At 43.6% G+C, this 20,000-nt stretch overlaps 1 protein-coding gene across 2 annotated transcripts in view; it reads right to left on the bottom strand.

The window, feature by feature from the left end:
• Positions 1 to 20,000, bottom strand: part of Ino80 (chromatin-remodeling ATPase INO80) — a 754,916-nt gene that overhangs the window by 84,361 nt on the left and 650,555 nt on the right. For both annotated transcript variants that reach the window (XM_070098261.1, XM_070098262.1), the window contains exon 31: positions 8,169 to 8,259. In XM_070098261.1, the coding sequence (XP_069954362.1) occupies positions 8,169 to 8,259 (91 nt within the window). The remainder of the gene's footprint in view (positions 1 to 8,168; positions 8,260 to 20,000) is intronic.

The raw sequence follows: 20,000 nt of genomic DNA, 5'->3' as shown, positions 1-20,000 counted from the left end.
TTCCCAATAGCGACATAGTGAGTGTTCATAACAGTCAGAGGATTGGTTGTAAAAATGAGTATACGTGGAGTTCTTAAGACTTACACCGTGATTACTTTGAGGAGCACACAGTGGCTACTTTGAGGAGCACACAATGGGTACTTTGAGGAGCACACAGTGGCTACTTTGAGGAGCACACAATGGGTACTTTGAGGAGAACACAGTGGCTACTTTGAGGAGCACACAATGGGTACTTTGAGGAGAACACAGTGGCTACTTTGAGGAGCACACAATGGGTACTTTGAGGAGAACACAGTGGCTACTTTGAGGAGCACACAGTGGCTACTTTGAGGAGCACACAATGGGTACTTTGAGGAGAACACAGTGGCTACTTTGAGGAGCACACAGTGGGTACTTTGAGGAGAACACAGTGGCTACTTTGAAGAACACATAGTGGCTACTTTGAGGAGCACACAGTGGCTACTTTGAGGAGCACACAGTGGCTACTTTGAGGAGCACACAGTGGGTACTTTGAGGAGCACACAGTGGCTACTTTGAGGAGCACACAGTGGGTACTTTGAGGAGAACACAGTGGCTACTTTGAGGAGCACACAGTGGGTACTTTGAGGAGAACACAGTGGCTACTTTGAAGAACACATAGTGGCTACTTTGAGGAGCACACAGTGGCTACTTTGAAGAACACATAGTGGCTACTTTGAGGAGCACACAGTGGCTACTTTGAAGAACACATAGTGGCTACTTTGAGGAGTACACAGTGGCTACTTTGAGGAGCACACAGTGGCTACTTTGAGGAGCACACAGTGGCTACTTTGAAGAACACATAGTGGCTACTTTGAGGAGCACACAGTGGCTACTTTGAAGAACACATAGTGGCTACTTTGAGGAGTACACAGTGGCTACTTTGAGGAGTAAACAGTGGCTACTTTGAGGAGCACACAGTGGCTACTTTGAAGAACACATAGTGGCTACTTTGAAGAACACATAGTGGCTACTTTGAGGAGCACACAGTGGCTACTTTGAAGAACACATAGTGGCTACTTTGAGGAGCACACAGGGACTACTGCGAGGAGTACGCCATGGTTAATTTAGGTAGCACCCCCGTGGTCACCTTGGGTAGCACCTCGTGGATATTCTGAGCAGCGTTGAGTTTGCTTCACCTTTACCGATGCGGCCAAGTCATCGCTTCAGCAACCGTCACAGCTTCAGCTACCGTAACAGCTCCAGCAACCGTCACAGCTTCAGCTACCGTCACAGCTTCAGCAACCGTCACAGCTTCAGCTACCGTCACAGCTTCAGCTACCGTCACAGCTTCAGCTACCGTCACAGCTTCAGCTACCGTCACAGCTTCAGCTACCGTCACAGCTTCAGCTACCGTCACAGCTTCAGCTACCGTCACAGCTTCAGCTACCGTCACAGCTTCAGCTACCGTCACAGCTTCAGCTACCGTAACAGCTCCAGCAACCGTCACAGCTTCAGCTACCGTCACAGCTTCAGCAACCGTCACAGCTTCAGCAACCGTCACAGCTTCAGCTACCGTCACAGCTCCAGCAACCGTCACAGCTCCAGCAACCTTCACAGCTCCAGCAACCGTCACAGCTCCAGCAACCGTCACAGCTTCAGCTACCGTAACAGCTCCAGCAACCGTCACAGCTTCAGCTACCGTCACAGCTTCAGCAACCGTCACAGCTTCAGCTACCGTCACATCTTCAGCTACCGTCACAGCTTCAGCAACCGTCACAGCTTCAGCTACCGTCACAGCTCCAGCAACCGTCACAGCTCCAGCAACCTTCACAGCTCCAGCAACCGTCACAGCTCCAGCAACCGTCACAGCTTCAGCAACCGTCACAGCTCCAGCAACCGTCACAGCTTCAGCTACCGTCACAGCTCCAACAACCGTCACAGCTCCAGCAACCTTCACAGCTTCAGCAACCGTCAGAGCATCAGCTACCGATCACAACTTCAGCTACCGTGATCACTACCGCCACCGCCGGGTGACAAGGCATCATCCTGATTCCCGGTGTTGGATGGCGGGCAGCAATAAAATGCAAAGCAGCTACGAAACATCTGCAGCGTCGAGCCTCTGTCATGAATACTAGTTATAACCCAAGACACCTGCACCACTACCTGCTACTGCTCAACCAAGAAGCCAGGTGGTGTGCTTAACCAGGAAGCCAGATGGTGTGCTCAACCAGGAAGCCCGGTCATGTGCTCAACCAGGAAGCCAGGTGGTGTGCTTAACCAGGAAGCCAGATGGTGTGCTCAACCAGGAAGCCCGATCGTGTGCTCAACCAGGATGCCAGGTGGTGTGCTCAACCAGGAAGCCCGGTCGTGTGCTCAACCAGGAAGCCAGGTGGTGTGCTCAACCAGGAAGCCAGGTGGTGTGCTCAACCAGGAAGCCCGGTCGTGTGCTCAACCAGGAAGCCAGGTGGTGTGCTCAACCAGGAAGCCAGGTGGTGTGCTCAACCAGGAAGCCCGGTCGTGTGCTCAACCAGGAAGCCAGGTGATGTGCTCAACCAGGAAGCCAGGTGGTGTGCTCAACCAGGAAGCCCGGTCGTGTGCTCAACCAGGAAGCCAGGTGGCCGTGTGCTCAACCAGGAAGCCAGGTGGTGGTGTGTTCAACCAAGAAGCCAGGTGGTGGTGTGTTCAACCAAGAAGTCAAGTGGTGTGCTCAACCAGGAAGCCAGGCGGTGGTGTGCTCAACCAGGAAGCCAGGCGGTGTGCTCAACCAGGAAGCCAGGTGGTGTGCTCAACCAGGAAGCCAGGTGGTATGCTCAACCAGGAAGCCAGGTGGCGGTGTGCTCAACCAGGAAGCCAGGTGGCGGTGTGCTCAACCAGGAAGCCAGGTGGCGTGCTCAACCAGGAAGCCAGGTGGTATGCTCAACCAGGAAGCCAGGTGGCGGTGTGCTCAACCAGAAAGCCAGGCGGTGTGCTCAACCAGGAAGCAAGGTGGTGTGCTCAAACCAGGAAGCCAGGTGTGCTCAACCAGAAAGCCAGGTTGTGTGCTCAATCGGGAGCCCCGGCCGTGTGCTCAACCAAGAAGCCAGGTGGCGGTGTGCTCAACCGGGAAGCCAGGTGATGTGCTCAACCAGGAAGCCCGGTCGTGTGCTCAACCAGGAAGCCCGGTCGTGTGCTCAACCAGGAAGCCAGGTGGCGGTGTGCTCAATCAGGAAGCCAGGTGGTGTGCTCAACCAGGAACCCCGGTCGTGTGCTCAACCAGAAAGCCAGGTGATGGTGTGCTCAAACAGGAAATCAGGAGGAGTTCTGCTTAACCAGGAACCCAGGTGGTGTTCTGCTCAACCAGGAATCCGGGTAGTGTTCTGCTAAACCAGGAAGCCAGGTGTTCTGCTCAAACAGGAAGCCAGGTTGTGTTTTGCTTAACCAGGAAGCTAGGCAGTGCAGTGCTCAACGAGGAAGCCAGATGGTGGTGTGCTCGACCAAGAAACCAGGTGTTCTGTTTAACAAGGAAACCAGGTACTCTGCTCAACCAGGAAGCCAGGTGGTGCTGTGTTCAACCAGGAAGCCAGGTTGTGGTGTGCTCAACCAGGAAACCAGATGGTGCTGGTGCTGCACTATTATGAAGTCAGATGGTGTTGGTGCTGCGCCACCAAGTGTAAGGCGTCAACACATCACTTAAGGCAGAACAAAAAGAAACGGTTACTAGCTGAAATACGAACGTTGGTTTTGTAAAGTGTTCGCTGCTGTCTTCTCCACGGTTCCTCGTGGTTTAATTCGCACTCAACAAAGACCCTCCATTACGTATCCTTGAATTCATTATTGATATTTTAACATTGGCTAAATTTGGTTAAATGACGTTGACCTCACATACACTATATCGATGAATATGTAATTAATATGACAGGGGAAACAGAGTAAGCTTTTGTCAATATGTAATTAATATATGACAGGGGACACAGAGCGAGCTTTTGTTGTCAATATGAAATTAATATGACAAGGTATATACAGTGGACCCCCGGTTAACGATATTTTTTCACTCCAGAAGTATGTTCAGGTGCCAGTACTGACCGAATTTGTTCCCATAAGGAATATTGTGAAGTAGATTAGTCCATTTCAGACCCCCAAACATACACGTACAAACGCACTTACATAAATACACTTACATAATTGGTTGCATTCGGAGGTGATCGTTATGCGGGGGTCCACTGTATAACTAGCTTTTGTCAGTATATAATTATGATAGCGTAGGGTAGCAGCACACTGCTGATGTAGGGTGGGTGAGATTTCAACCTGCCCACACAGGCTGTGTTTTGGCACAAATTACACTCAAGCAGATGTCTGCCCGATCCAACCCTTTACAAAAAAAAAATTACTTTAGATTTAGCATAATTAACTGACAACTGCTAACTGACAATAACGAATAACTGGATACAAAGGTACATGACACTGACAAGTGACAAGTAACTGAAAATAACACAGAACAATCACTTCGGAATGACCAGGTCCTAGGCCCGAAACGTTCCTATGAAACATCAACCAGTGACTTAAGTCTGGCAACACGTATCATATCATAGTACTTTAGAGCGTTGGTATCGCTACGCACGATGTTCAAGCTGGTTGGTTAACGAGGGGTTTAAAACCTATCGACTACACGAGTCATTATGTCGCCTTTTCACCACTAATCAGAAATGCTTTAATTTTTTAAACAGAGATTATATATATATATATATATATATATATATATATATATATATATATATATATATATATATATATATATATATATATATATATATATATATATATATATATATATATATATTTAATATATATATATATATATATATATATATATATATATATATATATATATATATATATATATATATATATATATATGTCGTGCCGAATATGTAAAACTGGTCAATTAGCAAGAACTCATTTAAAATTAAGTCCTTTCTAAAATTTTCTCTTATACGTTTAAAGATCTATTTTTTTCATTAATGTTAATGTAAAATTTTTTAATTTTGCACCAAAAGAATCTTAGAAAACTTACCTAACCTTATTATAACAAGAACAATTTATTTTAGCCTAACCCAACTAAATATATTTTAGATTTGTTTTCAGTAATTTAATACTAAACAAACTCAGTGAAATATTTTTTTTTTCGTTAGGTTCATAATGATTTTGGAGAAATTATTGCTTACACATATTTTCGCTTGTACTATGTGGCAAGATGAGCGTTGCTATTTAAGCCAAGATCGCAAGTTCTGACTATTCGGCACGACATATATATATATATATATATATATATATATATATATATATATATATATATATATATATATATATATATATATATGTCGTGCCGAATAGGCAGAACTTGCGATCTTGGCTTAAATAGCAACGCTCATCTTGCCACATAGGACAAGCGAAAATTTGTGTATGCAATAATTTCTCCAAAATCATTCTGAACCTAACGAAAAAAAAATATTTCACTGAGTTTGTTTAGTATTAAATTACTGAAAACAAATCTAAAATATATTTAGTTGGGTTAGGCTAAAATAAATTGTTCTTGTTATAATAAGGTTAGGTAAGTTTTCTAAGATTCTTTTGGTGCAAAATTAAAAAATTTTACATTAACATTAATGAAAAAAATAGATCTTTAAACGTATAAGAGAAAATTTTAGAAAGGACTTAATTTTAAATGAGTTCTTGCTAATTGACCAGTTTTACATATTCGGCACGACATATATATATATTTATTTATTTATTATTGTAACCACGAACGAGTGATATTAATCAATAACAACACTGTGACTACCTGAGGATTCGAACCCATGTCGTTTTGGCCCGCCTCATGGTGAGCGCGCAAATCACACATGACGCTCTAACGCATGTGTCAAGAGTCCTGATCTCTGGAGATGAGCTTAATTAAACCCACATGTATGGCTGATTTCGTTAAGTACAGCTCCTGACCCAGTTTCTTAAACTACCTTCATGACTATTTAATTGTGTGTGGCCTTGCATACACTATCGTACTTGTTTTTGATGTTGAGTCCAGAGTTTACCTATTATACTCCTGAAATAATGGAGGAACAATACCGTGACTATATACACATAACCATCACTTAGGAAGCTGAATCTTTTGACGGCGTTTCGGTCCGACTTGGACCATTAACTACTAGTCACACGACTAGTGTGGCTAGTAGTTAATGGTCCAAGTTAGAAACTTCATCCTAAGTTTCACTCTTCTAAAGCGAGTTATTTTTTTTTCTCAGTATGTATGTGAAATTTCTGTCTGTCGTGCTTTCCTGGCCAAGTCATTAATATATGATAAAAAATTTGAACAGTTATCTTTCTCAGTTTTCCCTATTTTCTGTTTTTTCATCAACGTAAATCAACGTACTCTCTCCTTTACGAATTGTTGCATTTGTGTTAATATATGTTGCAAATGGTTAAAATGGAGTTTTTAGAGAAACAGCTTTAAGTTAGGAGTTAGGAAGACAGGTCAGGTTACGTGGGTGGTTCCAGGGACTATCACCCAACAAGCTCTTAGATCTGTCCTCTTAAACTGTAAGGAAATGCTACACAAATAAAGCTATTAAGTAAGCGTACGTAAGTAGAGGCTCGTAAGCTTTATGTGTCATCTTATATGTTTCGAGACAGGAAGTAAAGACTAGCAATAAAATATTTAGTAGGGTTCCGTTACCCTTTCATGAGAGGAAGGTTGTAGCTCCCTGAATGGTTGATGAGGGATGTTCCCCCAGCCTTGACGGGAACACCAGGGAAGCAGGGGACGCTAGGGGACACATGGACTCACCTGGGGTGGTTCATGGAGGTACAGGTGGCGAGGCATGAGGGGCAGGGGGACACTGAGTGGTTGCAGATATAGTGTTCACTGTGGTGATGATGATTACACAACAGGTGTGCATGGAGCTACTCATACATACTGATCACATCCACACCATTTGTCCACATGGAGCTTTTCATTCGTAGCTCATGTGCTACAGCGGCCAGCTCACAACCAAGAGGATCCGGGATCAATCCGCTAGCACGAGATGACTAGACATGTTTCCTTAAAATTACTGCCCCCGTTCACCTAGTAGTAAATATTTATCTAGGAGATAATCGACTGTTGTATAGGTAACAACCCACAGAAGACCTCAAATGAGGTCTGGATTATTCCCCGGAGTTAATCTCAAGCAGACACAAAGCAAAATGTTATAAAATGTTTACTTTGTATGGGTGGACTGGTGAGCCAGGTAAAGGTCTTGGTCACATAACTAAAAGCTCCACTAAGAAGGTCATCATATGACTAAGACTCTTAAATATCTTTAAATTTAATATGTATTAAAGAAAGTCAACATGAGGGGAAAGTTGTATGTACAGTAATGAAGTTCTTAAGTTGCAAATGTTATAACAGGATTTACTTGGTGGATGCAAACAGAGTACTGTTGACAACAGTGAAGCAGACATATATCAGTACAAGCTGTTATTACGACATTTTGCTGTGTGCAACTCTAGACAAGCCATCCTCCTATCAACGTCAGTACATCACTATGGTTAAGAAAGTGACTGTGACACTGGAATAATAGTGCTATTACTTGAAGCTGAGTTTTAACGTGCGCTTCCCGGGTCTGCTATGTCTTCATGCTTCCTGGGTATCTGCTGTGTCTTCATGCTTCCTGGGTATCTACTGTGTGTTCATGCTTCCTGGGTATCTACTGTGTGTTCATGCTTCCTGGGTATCTGCTGTGTCTTCATGCTTCCTGGGTATCTACTGTGTGTTCATGCTTCCTGGGTATCTACTGTGTGTTCATGCTTCCTGGGTATCTACTGTGTCTTCATGCTTCCTGGGTCTCCACCCACTTCATCACATTATTTGGTTTACTAACGTTATGGACTGGAATAATTATTGAAATTTTGCTTAAAGACAACAGCCTGAACAAACCTAATAACATATATCGAGAAATTTACCTACACGGCGAAACGTTGTTGCAATAAAAACTTGTTCTGTAACGTTTCTCTTCCAAACTCACCTGAGCTGAGGTAGACAATAAGTGATTATATTTATGGTGAAGCACTAAACTCGTAGGGGCCATACATAGTCTGGAAAATGGAAGACAAGTAGGACTGTCCGAGGAAGGGGAGGATAGCTCCATTTCCTTGGACGAGAGGTCCCTCAGTATGTGAGGTGAGGCGAGACGTACCTGGGGGAGGCGGTGCTGGAGACTCCACGTCAACAATGAGAGAACCGTCGTTGCTAGCCTCGTCCAGCAGCACACTGGTCGCCACTGACACCTGCAACAACCTCTCCCTTCTTAGTGTTGATAATTGCATAAAATAGCCACAAGTTGATGAGTAATACACATGTGCAACAGCTTGGTATCTTTATCTCGAAACGTTTCGCCTACACGGTAGGCTTCTTCAGAAAAATACAGAGAAGATGCCAAACTGTTGCACAGGTGTCCTACTCAACACCCTCCTCTTAATTACTAGCATTATATGTATGGGGAATGGGAGGCAATTACATATGACCCAAGGAAGGGAACGGTAGCTCAAATTCCTTGGATCGAAAGCCCTTCACTGGTATCCAGGTTACCCTTACCCTTTTGAGGTAAACGTACTGTTAAAAACAAACACTCACATTCCCTTAAAACACAACTCGGACATTATATTTAATTAATAATAATGTGTGTCTCCACAAAACATAATGTACAAAGGAAATATCTATAAGTGGCTACCTGATTTTTTAAATACAATTCCTTGCATTTACAACCTGAGAATGACTCGTCTGACTGGCTTCAAATTTTTAGTGCTAGTGTACATGATGTGCATGTTCAGGAGCCCGCTGATCAATTTTACACAGACCCTTCCGAGATTTCATTTCCATTCAGTAACTTGAGAAAGTGTCTACTGATCGTCTTCAGACTTCAATACTGCTGTATCCTACTTAGAAATAGGTTGAGAGTGTCACTGGAATGTGTAGGTTCCGATTTGCCATTTTTTTTAAAATGGGAGAGTAATTTTTCATGAAATAACTTAAGTATGCCTCTTCTGAACAGATTCAATTTTAATGACTGATATATCCTATAAACAGGATGATGGTATAAACCTTGGTAATAAATACCGACAAGTTGGTTTAGAAAGACACGTAACAGTGTTTGCTTACGTGTCTTTATAAACCAAACAGGATGATGCTCAGGAGCTTCAGGCTTCATGGATGAAAATTTGCTAATTCCTTAAACTAGTTAATAAACTTGGAACTGCTGGATTCCATGTGTTAACCGAAGAACGTACGCGAAAAAACTGGGTCACATTCTTGGTATCTAAAAAAAAAAGGGGCAACAAATTCTGGTTATTATTGCTTGTTATGTAAGTGTAGAGAGAGTAACAACGGCTCTGTGCAATACCTGTACGAACACGTGGCATGGAATATCATCCACTAGCACTTTCACTTATCACCACCTAAAACCATCACCTACCACCATCATCATTTTTTTTACTGGGGGAGGTGGTTACTGGCTCAGTTTAGTGTGTTACACAGAGAATGAGGAGGGTTCACTAACATTCCACTCTGGTGGTCCTCAAAAACTACAACTGTTACTGCACAAGTGAATATTATAACTTCCCTACACAACTTTCTTGTTTAATAAATTTTTACATACTTTCTTATCAATAACCAACATGTTCAACATTTGTATAAATGCAAGACAATGTGTAAGTACACTTTAATTACACACTTCTAATACTTGAAGTTTCTTAGAAATCGTCTGAGTTTCATGATTAATTTTCTTCTGGTGCATCTAGCATCTTTGGTATTCCTCCTGGCTGCTATGTTTAATATCCAGACATAAGATGGGGTGATGAAAACATTGACAATGGACTTGTCCGTACTGAGGAGCAGAAGTGAGGGAAAATACTTTATCCCATGGAATGTTCTGTTACGAAATGGAGTGTAAGATACGCGAAGGCTTATTTTTCCATAAATTTATGGCGTGCAGCAGCAGCAGCAGCTGGCAATATTATTTGTTTTCTGTGCAGTGTGATCACAGAAAACTTTCATTAGTGTTATACTGATAACGTGCAACATGAGCACCTGTTATGTGAGAGTCAACTGTATAAGTCTCTTAGTATTCAAGGATGGTTGGCAGCCATCTTAGATTGTTGAAATTCCTCAAGAATGACAGTGACACTCAGAATAATCCATCGCGCCACCTTACAAGTTCATTATCAACTATAAACAATTAAGCACCATAAAACTCCAGGTTCATCCATCTTTCCACTACACTATTTAATTAACTCGAGTAACTGAGGCAATAAATATACAATATAATTCAAAATGGATAAACACCATGTATGGGAAATGGATGAAAGCAAAAATAACTCCCGTAAAATTATAGACAGAGGTAAAATTTAAAAAAAATATGTGACAGTGAAAAGAACCGATTAAAAAAAATATTTGAGGTGTACAAAAACAACTGAGAGTATAAAAGATTTGAAATTGAAAATCCCATAGAAGTGGAAAAAATGAGCTATAAAAAATATGGGAAGTGAAAAAATGTGGGATTGTAAAAGAAGCGAGACTGAAAAAAAATCTAGGACTACAAAAAAATAATCTAAAAAAAAAAAGTGAAAAAAAAAAAATCTGAGAAAAATATCTGAGAGTGAAGGTAAAACTTATACCAACACAACCCACTACCACAACACACTACCACTACTCATACCATCACAACTTACACCAACACAACCCACTACCACAACACACTACCACTACTCATACCATCACAACTTACACCAACACAACCCACTACCACAACACACTACCACTACTCATACCATCACAACTTACACCAACACAACCCACTACCACAACACACTACCACTACTCATACCATCACAACTTACACCAACACAACCCACTACCACAACACACTACCACTACTCATACCATCACAACTTACACCAACACAACCCACTACCACAACACACCACCACTACTCATACCATCACAACTCACACCAACACAACCCACTAACACAACACACCACTACTCATACCATCACAACTTACACCAACACAACTCACTACCACAACACACTACCACTACTCATACCATCACAACTTACACCAACACAACCCACTACCACAACACACCACTACTCATACCATCACAACTTACACCAACACAACCCACTACCACAACACACCACCACTACTCATACCATCACAACTCACACCAATACAACTCACTACCACAACACACCACCACTACTCATACCATCACAACTTACACCAACACAACCCACTACCACAACACACCACCATTACTCATACCATCACAACTTACACCAACACAACACACTACCACAACACACCACTACTCATACCATCACAACTTACACCAACACAACCCACTACCACAACACACCACCACTACTCATACGATCACAACTTACACCAACACAACTCACTACCACAACACACCACCACTACTCATACCATCACAACTCACACCAACACAACTCACTACCACAACACACCACCACTACTCATACCATCACAACTTACACCAACACAACCCACTACCACAACACACCACCACTACTCATACCATCACAACTTACACCAACACAACACACTACCACAACACACCACTACTCATACCATCACAACTTACACCAACACAACCCACTACCACAACACACCACCACTACTCATACGATCACAACTTACACCAACACAACTCACTACCACAACACACCACCACTACAACATCACAACTCACACCAACACAACTCACTACCACAACACACCACCACTACTCATACCATCACAACTTACACCAACACAACCCACTACCACAACACACCACCACTACTCATACCATCACAACTTACACCAACACAACACACTACCACAACACACCACTACTCATACCATCACAACTTACACCAACACAACCCACTACCACAACACACCACCACTACTCATACGATCACAACTTACACCAACAACCCACTACCACAACACACCACCACTACTCATACCATCACAACTCACACCAACACAACTCACTACCACAACACACCACCACTATTCATACCATCACAACTTACACCAACACAACCCACTACCACAACACACCACCACTACTCATACCATCACAACTCTCACCAACACAACTCACTACCACAACACACCACCACTACTCATACCATCGCAAAACACCACTACTCATACCATGACAACTCACACCACCACAACTCACACCAACACAACTCACACCAATACAACTCATTACCACAACACACCACCACTACTCATACCATCACAACACACCACTACTCATACCATGATAACTCACACCAACACAACCCACTACCACAACACACCACCACTACTCATACCATCACAACTTACACCAACACAACCCACTACCACAACACACCACCACTACTCATACCATCACAACCCACTACCACAACACACCACCACTACTCATACCATCACAACTCACACCAACACAACCCACTACCACAACACACCACCACTACTCATACCATCACAACTTACACCAACACAACCCACTACCACAACACACCACCACTACTCATACCATCACAACTCACACCAACATAACTCACTACCACAACACACCACCACTACTCATACCATCACAACTCACACCAACACAACTCACTACCGCAACACACCACCACTACTCATACCATCGCAAAACACCACTACTCATACCATGACAACTCACACCACCACAACTCACACCAACACAACTCACACCAATACAACTCATTACCACAACACACCACCACTACTCATACCATCACAACACACCACTACTCATACCATGATAACTCACACCAACACAACCCACTACCACAACACACCACCACTACTCATACCATCACAACTTACACCAACACAACCCACTACCACAACACACCACCACTACTCATACCATCACAACTCACACCAACACAACCCACTACCACAACACACCACCACTACTCATACCATCACAACTTACACCAACACAACCCACTACCACAACACACCACCACTACTCATACCATAACAACTCACACCAACACAACCCACTACCACAACACACCACCACTACTCATACCATCACAACTTACACCAACACAACTCACTACCACAACACACCACCACTACTCATACCATCACAACTCACACCAACACAACTCACTACCGCAACACACCACCACTACTCATACCATGACAACTCACACCACCACAACTCACACCAACACAACTCACACCAATACAACTCATTACCACAACACACCACCACTACTCATACCATCACAACTCACACCAACACAACTCACACCAATACAACTCACTACCACAACACACCACCAATACTCGTACCATCACAACACACCACTACTACTCATACCATCACAACTCACACCAGCACAATACCATAACTCAGGCACTTATAATCAGGAGGACTATACTGCTGGTAGGTTAACTGGTCATTAAGGATGTATATTCATCTGTTCACTACCAGCCAAGAATACTTAGTCACTAAAATAGATATTAATATAAACTATGTATATACATCGAACGATACACATCTCTCGGTGTACATACCCTGTCTCAAGGAATATACACCGTTACACCCAGAATACTGAGACCGGAACTGGTGCGTAGAGCATCTAGTCTTCAGGTATCCCTTGGAGGTATTCCTCAGGCTGGCGTGTTGAATAACCTCCGCCCCCCCCCCTCACACACGCATTACCCTCTACCTACTATTATGCAGTATCAGGCTTACCTGCTACTGCACTCCTTATTCTGACCACCAGCCACTGAGCTGGTAATCATGTTGATCAAATATTGAGGCAGGATATAAGCCTAGTGTGTTAGTGTTGAGTTACCACACCACCAACACACCTCCATCCCACCAACACACCTCCATCCCACCAACACACCTCCATCCCACCAACACACCTCCATCCCACCAACACACCTCCATCCCACCAACACACCTCCATCCCACCAACACACCTCCATCCCACCAACACACCTCCATCCCACCAACACACCTCCATCCCACCAACACACCTCCATCCCACCAACACACCTCCATCCCACCAACACACCTCCATCCCACCAACACACCTCCATCCCACCAACACACCTCCATCCCACCAACACACCTCCATCCCACCAACACACCTCCATCCCACCAACACACCTCCATCCCACCAACACACCTCCATCCCACCAACACACCTCCATCCCACCAACACACCTCCATCCCACCAACACACCTCCATCCCACCAACACACCTCCATCCCACCAACACACCTCCATCCCACCAACACACCTCCATCCCACCAACACACCTCCATCCCACCAACACACCTCCATCACCATCACCACACTTCCCTCACCACCAAATATAAATATAGCTAGAGGAGAAGAATCTTGGAGTAAATATGACACCAAATATATCATTGTATATCATCGTATAACATCGTTATTATATTGGATCAACAAATCTCAGAACTTAATTCAAAGACTATAACAAAGAATCTTTTATCAAGTTATACACGACATATGATAGGCCTATCATACATTAGGTCGCACCAGCATGAAACCCACATTTATTCATGCATGTTACAAAACTCGAAAAAGATTCAGCGATTTGTAGAAATACAACTTCCAGAGCTGACACAGATTACAACGTACAAGATGTTCATAGAATTCAACAGAGCAGATAGGAACAGACTGTTGTAATGCTAGTCACCGGGACGAGGAGACATAGATTGGATACTTTTGATGGGTTTCGAGAATTTTTCTATTCCCGGAGTCCGGCCCTGGGCCAGGCTTAAAACTTAAATGACTAGCAGGGATAAGAGCAGGTATGATAAATCCCATAAGACCACGAATTTTACGAGATCATTCGCCAGATCAACCAAACTGTGATGGATATATGGGCCTGCGGCCCACCAGTAGAAACAGCCTGGTTGACAGGGCTAGCATCAGACGAACCTGGGTATATATATCCAGTATATATAGATATATATGCTTTAGCAAGATGACACGGATTGTTGAACATCGATTTAGACTGATCATCTTTCAGAATTTGCCTAATTTATTTTCGTTTTTTTGCCATCGGTGTAACAGACCCTCCTATGAGTAACGGTCCAGTTCTTGAGGTGACTTCTGACTTAAAATTTTCGTGTGTGTGGCAATATTTGGGATGTTTGAAATTTCATGAAGTCTTTTTTTCTGTTCTTACAGTGCTTCTTATGCCTGGTTTTAGATTCCGCTTTATATCAGTACTCTCTCAGTGTATATCTTTGTTGCAGCACCAGGATGGTGCGCCACCTAGGGGCGGGTGTAATCAATAAAACACCTGGAAGGTGAACCACGTAAGGGAATATACTCAATAAAACACCTGGAAGGAGTACCACTGACAGATAATAAAACACCTGACAGGTAATAACGATGTATCTAATCAGAAAACATGGTGTTTTATCAGTTTAGTTCTTGCTATTGCCATACTAGTCGTCTCTGAACGACTCTCATGATTAAACAGGCAAAAAACAAGTCCTGCTCTACCATGATCTTTCTTGAATGTTAATTCCTGGGACTCAACAGCCACTGCAGTTGTGACTACATCCCTGGCGGAACGCACATACAGGCAGGTAGCATGCATAAATTTTCACACACACACAAACACACACACACACACACACACACACACACACACACACACACACACACACATACACACACACACGATTTGGAAGATAGCGAATGCAGTCCCTATACTTACGAAAGGTGGCAGGCAGGAAGCTTTGAACTACAGACCAGTTTCACTGAAATGTATACCACGCAAGGTAATGGAGAAGATAATCAGGAAAGTGTAAGAACACTTTGAGAAAGACACTCATAAATTATAACCAGAGATGGCAAATCTTGCCTTGCTGTTGAAATTCTATGACAAAGTATACGAAGTGAGAGGGACATCTAGCCACAGGGATGTCAGGAAGTAATTCTTTAGTCTCAGGGTGGTCGAGGTGAAGAAGTGGTGGAGGAAGATTCAATACATAGTTTAAGAGCAGGTACGAGAGGGCCCACCAGGCTGGGAGTGAATGTGGGAAGCGGTAAGTTGAGACGCGAGGCCAGGAGCTAAAGTTCAACCCCTGAAAAAACATATACTGTAGATGAATGCACACACACACAACATTTACAACCACATATAGGTGAGTACACACAAAAAAATGGGAAAGTAAATGTAATTCTTTATAAAAAAAAATTGACTTCCAAGGTCGCGGAAAAACATAGATCAATCGTGAAAGAATCCGGATAATTCCTTCTGTGCGGCCGGGACACCCAGGTAGGCAAGGTGCTGGCCATCACTGAGTACCCAGGTGGGGCACAACAGTATGGTGTTGTAATGACTCCCTGACCAGGGAGGGAGGGAGGGGGAGGGGAGGGGAGGGGGAGGGTTGGGGGAGGGGGAGGGGGAGGGTTGGGGGAGGGGGAGGGGGAGGGGGGAGGGGAGGGGAGGGGGATGGGAGGGGGATGGGAGGGGGAGGGGGGATGGGAGGGGGAGGGGGGATGGGAGGGGGAGGGGGGATGGGAGGGGGATGGGAGGGGGAGGGGAGGGGGAGGGGGAGGGAGGGGGAGGGGAGGGGGGAGGGGGAGGGGGAGGGGGAGGGGGGAGGGGGGGGGAGGGAAGGGAGGGAGGGGGGGAGAGAGAGGGGGAGAGAGAGGGAGGGAGGGGAGAGAGAGAGAGAGAGAGAGAGAGAGAGAGAGAGAGAGATGCAGTACAGGTGTGTTCTCCCCCCCACCTTCCTTCCCCTCCATCCCTAACATCTACCCACCCGTTTCTTTCCCCTCAGCTCAGCCATCTTTCACCATTCCCAGGCATCAACGTTCCTCAGTCTGCGAAAATGCCAGACCAACCAGTCTGTGATGGCAATGTACGCCAGGAACCGCCACTAGTTAAATAATTAAATTAACAAACATGTCCCCAAGAACAGAATGACCTTCTCAGAAACTTCCACAATAAAATATGGAGCGTAGGAAAAGAACAAAGACGCTACACAGGTAAGTGAAAACTATGAAGGTTCTGAAAGGTAAACTCAACATAAAAGAAAATTCAAGACTGATAAAAGAAAATGAAGAGGAAATAAAATTCCACAAGCAAAGTAAACAGGAGGAGGATAAACAGTGGCAAGTCATGGAAAAATGAAACAGAAACCTCAACAGAAGTTGGTGCCACAAGCCACAGTGTGTGTAAACACAAAGGAGAAAGGAAAGACAACTCAAATGGCGTCAGAACAGATACAAAAAAAATGTGTAAATATCATACCAAGGGAATATGCAGATATGGGAAAATGTGTAGCTTGAAGAAAGATGTAGTTTCCATCTTCCCTAAGAGTGTAAAATCTCATCTGAAGGTAGAATATGTAATGATGTTGATTATCCTTTCTCTTTTCACGTAAGAGATACTAAACAGTGCAGAAGTACCTGTGACCGTCTTCAACGGTTTTCCAACTCCCATAGCCCGGCCTTGGTCAAGGCTTTTCTGGTACTTGCCTACTCAACCAGGTTACTACCGATTAAGACACTTATGGAACATACGGGAATCTTTATTAATACAAAGTAGAAAGGTGTAAGGAGAAGAGGAGTTTGAGGTAATCAGTTCCTCGGCCTGGAATCGATGTGTTCAGCCCATCACTCTTGTAGAAAGTACAGCATATGGCCGGAGAAGTGACTTATACTGTAGACAGGTGAGTGGAAGCAGGAGGCGGCGGGATCACAGTGGAACCATCCACTAGTGTAAGTAGGTCTTCGTCCAAAGGTTGGACGAATACCTACTGCAGCATCAAGTTCAGGGACACAAGTGCAACTAATGTGACATTTTTATTGTGGCAATGTTTCGCTCTCCAGGAGCTTTGTCAAGCTGTTACAAACAGTACATGGACACAGAGGGTATATATATAGGATCAGAGTGAGGTGCAATACTTGTGGCAGTAGTAGTAATGATACAAGTAGTAGTAGTAGTAGTAGTAGTAATACAATATGTTAGAACAATTAACTTGCACATGAGTAAAAGGATATAAAATCTATTACTTGGGAAACATAAAAATAGGTTAGACAAATATTTCTATTGGAGGCTGGATAGAGAAGGCCTGCTTCAATGTTCATTCTCTGTAATGTGCTTGTGTAGTATTAACAGGAGAGACTATGTGATGGCAGGGTTTACTGTTTTCAGGAGGATTCTTGCTAGGACTTCAGAGATGGTGAAGCTGCCTTTGTTCTGTTTAACTGTATTAGAAACAGCTATTAGTGAAGATTCAAGGCACTTGCGTCTGCGGAAATTAATTTCTTTGATCACTAGTTGGGCGTCCCTGAATTTCAGTGTTGCACACAAGCTTTGTTCAAGTTGTTCCTACATGCGTAAATGTGTTCACTGAGGCGGGTGTCGAGGTTTCTTGTTGTTTCACCTACATAAATCTTGTCGCAGCCTCCACAGGGTATAGTGTAAACCCCTGCGTTGACTGGTTCGTGGTGCTTGGATTTTGTTCTGGTTAGATCCTTTAGATCCCCCACCCCAGTACCAACAATACCACCAGTCCGATAACATTCTTCTTTGCAAATATACAGGGTCTAAAGCCAGCAACAAACAACAAAATACCTTTCATCCGTGGACTGCTTGCAGAGGCAAAGGCAATATTCGCGGCTTTCACTGAGACCCACATAAAGGATCACTTGGACAACGAAATATGGATCCCAGGTTACAACCTATACAGATGTGACAGAGTGAACAGGCAAAAGGGGGGGGGGGTTGGCCTGTACATTGCAGAGTCACTTGTTTGCACAGAACTGCTTAATGCCTCAAATGATGTAGTGGAAGTTTTAGCAGTAAAGGTCGAGAACCAAAACCTAGTCATTGTGGTAGTCTACAAGCCTCCGGATGCAACATCCCAGCAATTCCAGGAACAGCTGTTAAAAATTGACCTCTGTCTGGAAAATCTTCCAGCTCCTGCACCCAACATCTTGCTCCTGGGGGATTTCAACTTAAGGCACCTAAAATGGAGGAATATAGCAAATAATATTGTTGCAGTAATAACACCAGGAGGCAGCTCTGATGAAAACTCACACTCACACGAGCTTTTAAATCTCTGCACAAAATTCAATTTAAACCAGCAAATAATAGAGCCTACTAGACTGGAGAATACACTAGACCTCATCTTCACTAACAATGATGATCTGATAAGAAATGTCACCATATCAAAAACAATATACTCAGATCACAACATAATTGAGGTTCAGACATGTATGCGTGGAGCCCCAGACCGACATAATGAGACTAGTCACGAGGGAGCATTCACCAAATTCAACTTCAATAACAAAAACATAAAGTGGGACCAAGTAAACCAATTCCTAACCGATATAAGCTGGGAAGATATACTAAGCAACACAGACCCCAACTTATGCCTAGAACAGATTAACTCGGTGGCACTCGATGTTTGCACAAGGCTTATTCCTCTAAGAAAAAGAAGTAGATGTAAAATAGAAAGAGACAGGCGCTCCCTTTACAGGCGACGGAAAAGAATAACAGAGCGGCTAAAAGAGGTCAATATATCTGAAATGCGTAGGGAGACACTGGTCAGAGAAATAGCAAGCATCGAACTTAAGCTAAAAGAATCCTTTAGGAGTCAGGAATCGCGGGAAGAACTAAAAGCCATAAATGAAATCGAAAGAAACCCAATGCCAAATCAAAATCGAGAATAACGTCCAGTATTGGGCCCCTACTTAAACAAGATGGGTCCTACACAGATGACAGCAAGGAAATGAGTGAGCTACTCAAGTCCCAGTATGACTCAGTTTTTAGCAAGCCGCTAACCAGACTGAGAGTCGAAGATCAAAATGAATTTTTTATGAGAAAGCCACAAAATTTGATTAACACAAGCCTATCCGATGTTATCCTGACGTCAAATGACTTCGAACAGGCGATAAATGACAT

The sequence above is a fragment of the Cherax quadricarinatus genome, chromosome 61 (genome assembly GCF_038502225.1).
Source record: "Cherax quadricarinatus isolate ZL_2023a chromosome 61, ASM3850222v1, whole genome shotgun sequence".
Taxonomy (NCBI): Eukaryota; Metazoa; Arthropoda; class Malacostraca; order Decapoda; family Parastacidae; genus Cherax; species Cherax quadricarinatus.
This window is presented reverse-complemented; position numbering and strand designations above follow the sequence as displayed.